This window comes from Electrona antarctica (assembly GCF_951216825.1).
Source record: "Electrona antarctica genome assembly, chromosome: 12".
NCBI lineage: Eukaryota > Metazoa > Chordata > Actinopteri > Myctophiformes > Myctophidae > Electrona > Electrona antarctica.
The window spans coordinates 24,700,115-24,708,829 of NC_136793.1; the positions used below are offsets into that span (position 1 = coordinate 24,700,115).

At 44.2% G+C, this 8,715-nt stretch overlaps 1 protein-coding gene across 1 annotated transcript in view; it reads left to right on the forward strand.

Moving 5' to 3' along the window:
* The window catches only part of fbxl17 (F-box and leucine-rich repeat protein 17), a 267,492-nt gene extending 259,053 nt beyond the window's left edge, over positions 1-8,439 (forward strand). Inside the window, exon 11 of the mRNA XM_079517066.1 lies at positions 5,772-8,439. Within this exon, the coding sequence (XP_079373192.1) occupies positions 5,772-5,909 (138 nt within the window). The 3' untranslated portion in view covers positions 5,910-8,439. The remainder of the gene's footprint in view (positions 1-5,771) is intronic.
* Positions 8,440-8,715: the final 276 nt, after the last annotated feature.

The following is an 8,715-nucleotide window of genomic DNA, read 5'->3' on the forward strand; positions in this document are numbered from 1 at the left end:
GGAGAGCATGATTTATACCTGGTTGTATGACAGTGTCCGGCGCCGAAAGTAGCCGATCTACAAGCTCGCAACTCAGTGGCAGGGAGCTGGTTGTCTGGCTTTATGGGGGCCGGGACCAAGCAAAGCCCGATTTAGAGTTTATTTTATACGGAAAATAAGCTATCTACAAACTCACAACGCATTTGTGAGCTTGTAGATCTGCTATTTTTGGCAGAAGGGTTGAAAGTTGAAAATAAATGAATTAATAAATGAAACAAATCAATTAATGTTTGGGAAGAACCATGCTCAGGTTCATATGCACTTTAACAATGGGAAGGTTCACACCTTTGTATTACAGCAGTCGATATGCTTTATTTCTTTCCGCTGGGTCGTTTCCTCCAGCAGTGTTCAGCGGGCTTGATATATCCGGATATATTCTCTTTCTTCATCCACTATTGTTTTCTCTTTGTTCTCTCTCTCTCTCTCTCTCTCTCTCTCTCTCTCTCTCTCTCTCTCTCTCTCTCTCTCTCTCAATCTATCTCTCTCGCTTTCTCACTTTATTTCATTTCCTGGCGTTGATTGCCAGGAGCACTCCGAGAGCGTTCTCTCCACGCGAGGCCTAATATGATATGCATCTTTGTGTTTGTGTATCTGATTATCGATTTATGACCCCCCCCCCCCCCCCCCCACTCACTCCCCCCCCCCCCCCCCCCCCCCCCCACTCACTCCCCCCCCCCCCCCCCCCCCCCCCCACTCAACCCCCCCCCCCCCCCCCCCAACTGCAATACCTGAACGGCTGCTCAGCATTTGTCATCTTTACGACATGCTTTAGTGCTGCGGTTACCCGCAAAAGGCCCCGACGTTGGCGGTAAATGTATATTTTACACGGTGATGGAGTGCGTTTGCATCACAAGAACAGGGTCTTAAAAAACAGAAAAGAGAGGGGGGGAAAAAACGACGTCCGGTTGTTAAAGTGAGAGCTCTGAGGAGCACAATGAGAGAGAGAGAGAAAGTTAGCTTTAGAACACCATACCATGCCACTCACCCCTCATCCCTGATGTGTGGAGCTGATGAGTAGCTGTCAACACACAAACATGCACTCACCCACGTATACACACACACACACACACACACACACACACACACACACACACATGCGCACTCACTCAGACAGCATGTTAAAACAAGCAATGCTTTTTGTCAAACAGCACGTCAGACATGCATCTCTTTGTCCTTCTCACTCCCCCCCCCCCCCTACTCTCGCTCCTTTCTCTCTCTCTCTCTCTCTCTCTCTCTCTCTCTCTCTCTCTCTCTCTCTCTCTCTCGTAAACACTGACAACAGCGTATTACCCGTCAGCCGGCATTACGCCACCTTCAGATCTACAGGACAGCATCTTTGAAGTTAAAATGAGGGAAAATATCATAAGTACAGGCCTTGCTCCAGATAGCTGTGGCTGCTCTCCCAGATCCTTCCAGAAGATTAGAAGCATCAGTGAGTAGCAATCTGCCCTATCATATGGCTCTCCTACAAACCTGGCAGCCGGTGAGGAGGAGGGCTAGTTCAGTACAGTACACTGGATCAGGGCTGTGAAGGAGAAAGAATGAAAGCCTCGTATCTAGAGCCGTAGATCCCCATGAGTTGTGCCGTCTAAATCACCAGCGCTCCCAGTAGATTTTGATGGCGTGTTCAATGAGCTAAATGTTGCCTAGCAACAAAATACCATTTCAGCCAGTATGCGCAGTTTTGCCTGACAACAATCCTTTTTTCCCTCTTGCGCTCAGAGAGGTTACAGCCAGATCGCTGGTTTGAGACAGCTCCCTGCCTCCAATGGTGGAAAAATAATTCACGTTTTTTTACTTAAGTAAAAGTATCAATGCTGCAGTGTAGAAATACTTTAATTTACTTACTTAAGTATTGGTATTGGTGTCAAAATGTACAAAGGATGTCCCATTATACAAGTTTTCAAATGTATTAAACTCGTTTGAAAATAGCAGATCTACAAGCTCTTGTAGATTTTCAAATGACCCAAATGTATGTATAGGGCTGAAGTGGTTAATGCACGTTTTGTAATAATAATCCAAATCTACAAGCACCTCAAAATTGTTGAGTTCAGTACTCAGGTACATGTACTTGGTTACGTTACACCACTGCCGACCTCGACGCACGTCACACAAGTCTTTTCACTCGATGCCGCTCTGCCAGTCAGCCAATCAATCGCCGTGGCTGCAGCAGCGCTGGCTCCGGCCCTCATGTCTTAAAACAGAGCCCAGAACTCCAAATACCATGCAGGTGTGGTGATGTCATGGCGTCTCAGTCAGCCTTCCACGGACCCATGTGAAAGGGCACACACACACACACACACACACACACACGGCCCTGCTCTGGAGAGACACTGTACTGTGCGTGGCTGCCAGCACCGGGAACCCAACAAGGGATGAAGGCTTTTATATGGGAGGCTGCATTTCTCTGTCTGCCAGGCTGGAGGAGAAGAGAAGGGGGAGCTGCTGGATATGGAATAGTGAATGCCTCTGTTAACACAAGACTTTCACCAGCCACGACTTGTTCCAAGGCTGCCGTCAGCCCGTATCTCATTCCAAAATGCCAATTAACTGAAATTTGTTTATAAAAAACAAGAGAGTGCTGCGTTTTTTGCTTTATGGGAGAACATGGTTTCCTAGTAGTAGCCAATTTTTATTTTGTTAGAGGTTTTGATTTGTTTGATAGTACAAAGTAGTAGTAGTTAGGTTTTCTTAATCTTAATTGGCTTTCAGTTTAAAAATAATAACATTACAGTTGTAGTCATTACACTGCTACTGGATGCGAGTTTAACAGCATTTCAGAACATTGGAAATGCAACTTGATGAGGCCTGCGTTTCTCAAGCTCCACCATTACACTACAGTATTAATAACAGCAGAGAAATGGTCATCATGTAGTTCAACATTCATTGCAGGCCTACTGTTATTTGTTTCTAGGACCTAGGTGTTTGAATGTGTATGGTCCACAATGAAAACAAGCCTTTGAAATTGTTTTAATATATCCATTCGGTCAATAAAATATTAAATCAATCAATCAATTCTTCAATCAATCAAGTCATGCGAGTTCTATCACATGATTTCACTGTTGCAACTCAAACGTGTCATATTTTCCGCAAACCCGCAATTAGAAAATGATTCATGGTTTGATTGGGGGGACCATTTTCTGTCAGTAGTGCTTTCTCGGCAAGTGTATAAGCTGGACTAAATTAGCATTAATGAAGGTAATGCCCTCCCATCAGCTTGACAGGTCCATTTAAAAAAAATTTAAGATCTCTTTTAATTGTAATTAAGCTCTGATTAACGAGCTAGGGGAAGCAGTTCATTCTCTTTACAACAATATGATATAATATAATATGAAGGCAATCAAGGGTTTGTCATTTTATTTGCTAATGAGGCTCAACTATATGTCATAACAAACTTGCCTTCAGTCCATTAGCAGTGGTGAAACCAAGTCCTTGGGGGCATCATCTCCACTACTCTTAAGCTCCATCTGCAGTTTAGCACTCAAAAGGTTCCATATCGTGGTCCAGCAACACACAGTACACCACTGAAAGCACATCCTTCATTGAAAGATGCTAAAATGGCGAACAATCTCAGGGTTGTTATAAACCAGTGGAAAGCTACCAATGTGAGGTGGTCATTTTGACCCTGTGCTGAAGTTTAAAGTGCCTCCTTATTTTACCACAAGTCTGTCTTCCCTCTCCGGCAACCATTTGAAATGCATTGGAAGAGCTGAGAGAAGAACAGAGAGAACTTTTTTCGACTATGTCTTAGAGTTTAAGGTCTTTGTCGGTGACTGATCAGAGGAAGAGGAGAGAGATGAAAACCAGCAGGGCTATTGACCCTTTGCTCTTGACTTGAATTTTTTTTCCTCTCTATTGACTATGTCCTGAAAGAGTGAGTTAATCCGCTGTGTGTGTTGGCATCAGGCAGCCAAACCCCAGCCACTTGTTTTCTTCTGTGGGAATCAAACGGAGAGCTAACCCTCCATTGTTGGCCTTTTTTTTGTCTTATTGGATTCACTTGTATCATGAGTTCACTTTGGAAAGTTCCCATCTTCCTTCTTTGACCTGAGTGCGGCATTCTTCTGTTAGCCTGTTAACATACTCCTCTATCTCTCTCTGACTCTGACTGTATCTCTCTCTGACTCTGACTGTATCTCTCTGTGTGTGTGTGTGTGTGTGTGTGTGTGTGTGTGTGTGTGTGTGTGTGTGTGTGTGTGTGTGTGTGTGTGTGTGTGTGTGTGTGTGTGTGTGTGTGTGTGTGTGTGTGTGTGTGTGTGTGTGTGTGTGTGTGTGTGTGTGTGTGTGTGTGTGTGTGTGTGTGTCTCTCTCTCTCCTCTCTCTCTCTTCTCTCTCTCTCTCTCTCTCTCTCTCTCTCTCTCTCTCTCTCTCTCTCTCTGTGTGTGCGTATCTCTCTCTCTCCCATTCTCCACTCACTGACTCTGTCATTATGGTCTCTTTGTCTGCTTATCTATAGATCTATGTCTTTGTTCTGTATGTCTCTCTACTTGAACTGGAATTGATTCCTAAACGGCAGTGCTAGCTAAAAAGACAGGCAGAGAGAGAGAGAGAGAGCGAGAGAGCCAGTCAATGATAGAGAGCGAGGGGAAGGGAGAATTAACACAATGGAAAAAAAGAAAAGCGATTGCTGGAGAGATATACAGATCATAATCTGGGCAAGAGCCGGAGAACTGTCACCATGCTATACTTTCTGTGAGGCGTCTTAGGCTGCGAAATTGGGAAAGCTGTGAAACACTTTGTCAGTGTTTTGGCAACAACGGATGAGTGTGTGTTCTACATATGTGCGACTGTTTATACATAATTTCCCCTGGAAAGTGTCACGCTCGCAGGGCGGGCGGGGTTTGGTTCTGGGTGGGTTGCGGTTAACCCCTCGGGGTCTCCTGGGTGACTCTGCCTCTGCTCATTGTCAGACTCTCTGGCTTTCCCCTGTGTTTGGCGCAGCGATGGTCTGACTGGCTGTGAGCCACCACACTCTCCTCTCTCTCTCTGACAACACCAATACCTCATTAGCTCACTGTCATAGCCGTACCCAGGGCTTTGAGAAATACCCAGGGCCAAAGTTCGAGTCTGCCTGGGGAAATTCCTTTGGAGAGCAAAAGTTGGGTAACAAGTTTGCATCATTTGGTATTTTAATTGTAGAAATGTGTCTCAGACAGTACATAAACGTAAGAAGAATGTGTTAAACAGTAATATTATGTTAATAATATTTATACAATAATACCATATTATTGCATTACAATTATGTAATGCAATAATTTGGTGTTTGTGCTTTTGCCAAAGAACATATTCTATCTCTGTGGTCAATATATAGTTTGAATTGGATCTGGTCAGTTTGTAATAACAGCTCAGAGTAATAATTCTAATCTTATCCTACACTTCATCTCTGGTCAACATCTTGTCCAGTATCTCTGACCTTTCTTAAAGGAGTAGTTCACACTACTGTGTGTGTGTGTGTGTGTGTGTGTGTGTGTGTGTGTGTGTGTGTGTGTGTGTGTGTGTGTGTGTGTGTGTGTGTGTGTGTGTGTGTGTGTGTGTGTGTGTGTGTGTGTGTGTGTGTGTGTGTGTGTGTGTGTGTGTGTGCGTGCGCGCGGCTTCATAGGGCAGACATCTGCACTTGTATTCTCATAGTAAATTTGGACAAATCGTAGAAATGTAATCTGAATCATTTGCTTCATGACACTGTTTTAACACTGACTGTGTGTGTGTGTGTGTGTGCGTGCGTGTGTTTGCAGGTGAACGAGGAGACGGTGGAGAGACTGGTGGTCCAGTATCCACACATAGTGTTCAGCACGGTGATGCAAGACTGCAAGAGGACCTTGGAGAGAGCCTACCAAATGGGCTGGAGCCCCAACACATCCAGCGCCTCGTAGCTACTGCTGGAACATCCTCACTCTCTCTCTCACACACACACACACACACACACACACACATACACACACAAGTCCACGCATGCTCGTACAGTACATGCACATACACCTAGTGTAGGGACACACATACTTAGATTACACAGGCAGAGATGTTTGCATACCTAACAGCTCAGTCAAGTTTACTTCTAACTCTACAAACATGCATGAAGACATGTAGACACACGCACACACGCACGCGAGCGCACACACACACACACACAGACACAGACACAGACACAGACACACACTCACAGTCACACACACTACATCTAAAAACTTTTCATATAGTTGGCCTTTGTTTTTTGTTTTTTTGTTCAGTTATTAAGTTTGCATTTCAGGATTTCTCTTATTTTGTCGTCAAGTAATTTGTACACACCACCGCAAAGGCAGTCCATGTCCATTTTCTGTTCATCGTCGTCAGCAGGAGAAAGCCGGTCTACACACTTTTTCCCGCATTACATCCTCCACAACTACACTGCTAAAGTGAAGTAGAGTTTGTCCCTGGTCCAAGGAGCCTCTGCACTAGAGGGTGGTCTGTGTTCCTGGTCCAAGGAGCCTCTGCACTAGAGGCTGGTCTGTGTTCCTGGTCCAAGGAGCCTCTGCACTAGAGGGTGGTGTGTGTTCCTGGTCCAAGGAGCCTCTGCACTAGAGGGTGGTCTGTGTTATCTGGTGTGGACCGTTCAACACATCCTGGAAAGGGGGCTTTGTCCATGGCAGGGGAGTCTTGACGGTGTCATCTCATTAACGGAGATCGATCATGGGACCAGCACTGGGAGCAGTAATTGATTGAGGAAAAGCGAAAGAAAGGACACAAAAAAAAAGAAAACTTGTCAAACAGTTGTGTTCCCCTCTAGTGCTTCAGATGGTTGGTCTCATGTCTGTCCACTAAGCTGTTTACTAAGCTGTTTTACCTAAAACTACGCCACCCAGAGAGACGCGTAGTGACGTGATGTCACAAGAGCAGGACCTGGAAAGTCTTCCTCTTCTTCATTCGGAGACGCGACATGCAGCGGTATGCCCAGAAGGCTGTCGGGACGGCATGTGTACCAGACCGCCAGGGTCTTCAGACGCGGTACAGGATTTTGAGAAGTCTCCTGGTGTGTTCCTCCTGGTTTCCTCCTCTCTCCTGGATGCTTCGGCACAGTATTATTGTGTGATTCACGTCATGTTGCTCAGACCCTCGTTGAGCTGGTTGACACGGATCTGTATGAAGGACAGAGCTGTGTTCTCGCACACGGAATATGCACATTGTCTGCACCACATTGGTGCAGAAGAAAGGGTTCAGGCTGGCTGCAGTCAGACCTGTGGTTCTAGCAGATATATGGCAGGAAAAGAGCATTGTTTCCATTCCAAAACGTGCATGGTTTCAATTAAGATCTTTACACCTTTCTTTTTTCCTTCTGGCAGAAGACGGCATCTACACATGGTTTCAAGCTGAAACCAACATTTGTGTGGCCTAGAAACAATGCAACTTTTGATGTCATGCGTAATCTTTGGATCAAGGTTAGATTGAAGTGTCACCTTGAGTCGTTACATGCTAGAGCTAAGCAGTGCTTGAAATAAAAGTTGCCTTTGCCTTCAGACCCAGGGTCAATTTAACAAATGTTGAGTCCTGGCCACTTTGATGATACAAAAAAGACAAAACGTTGCCTTAAGTGGTTTGTGGGTAATTGCCATCGAAACAGCTACTCAAAATGGACCCAGAATTCACCTATGAACATTTTTACAGCTCTGAGTTGATCAGATACAGATCTGAGATCTGATTAACTCTACTACTGTACAATATTTGATTCAAAACATACTTTAATGTATATCTCTATTAGAACCCATTCTTTGTTCTCTGTCAGTAATAGAGAATGTGACAAAGGTTCCATATTGCTTTAACAGCATTTTGATGATGGCATATTTACTTAATTGTAAAAAAAAAAAAAAGAAGGAAAAAAAAGGTTGGTAGAACAAACCAAATGTGGATGGATTCAAGTTGATGTCCTCTGATATCTGATATATTTCTTTCTGTCAAACATGATGTTGTTTACTATTTAGAGCAGCAATGTAATCAATGGTTTGAATTGTGCATTGGTCGTGAGACAAGTTTGAATTTCTGCAATACCTGCATACTGTAGGCGGATTATGTTAGCCAGATATTGTTTTTTGAGAATATACTTGCAACATTAGCTATGTAGCGATCCATCGAGGGTTGTCATTTTTAGTTATCTAGGATGTAAAAAAAAAAAAGACAATGAACATCTGGCCCCAGAGTATAACCACGGCCAGTATAACATAGTAGGACTGCTGTTCCATAGGGACTAGTGGTGTACATTATGCAAATATCTAAGGTATTTTTCTATGGTGTAAACCAACTCTGGGCTCAGACTCCATGCAAACTTATCACTCAGATGCAAGCTGTAGTTTTCTGAGCTTAGAGTTGGTCTATAGGACTGTAATCTTTTCCAGTACGTAGAGATTTCAGCTAATTAAAAACACGTTCATTTCACCCTCGTCAGGACTTGTAGTCTTTACCCTTTGAGAGACTTTCTCTCTCATCCTCTCACCCCCTTTCTCTCTTACCCTCTCTGTCTCTGTCTCTCTCTCTCTCTCTGTCTCTCTCTCTCTCTCTCTCTCTCTCTCTCTCTCTCTCTCTCTCTCCTCTTTTTCTGTTCTTTTGTAATCCCCACATGCACTTTCTTCTCTGCTTGATGTTGACACACTTGATCCCTGATTTGTTAAGGCAACCGTAAATGACTGGATTTACATAAAGATGAATAAAACA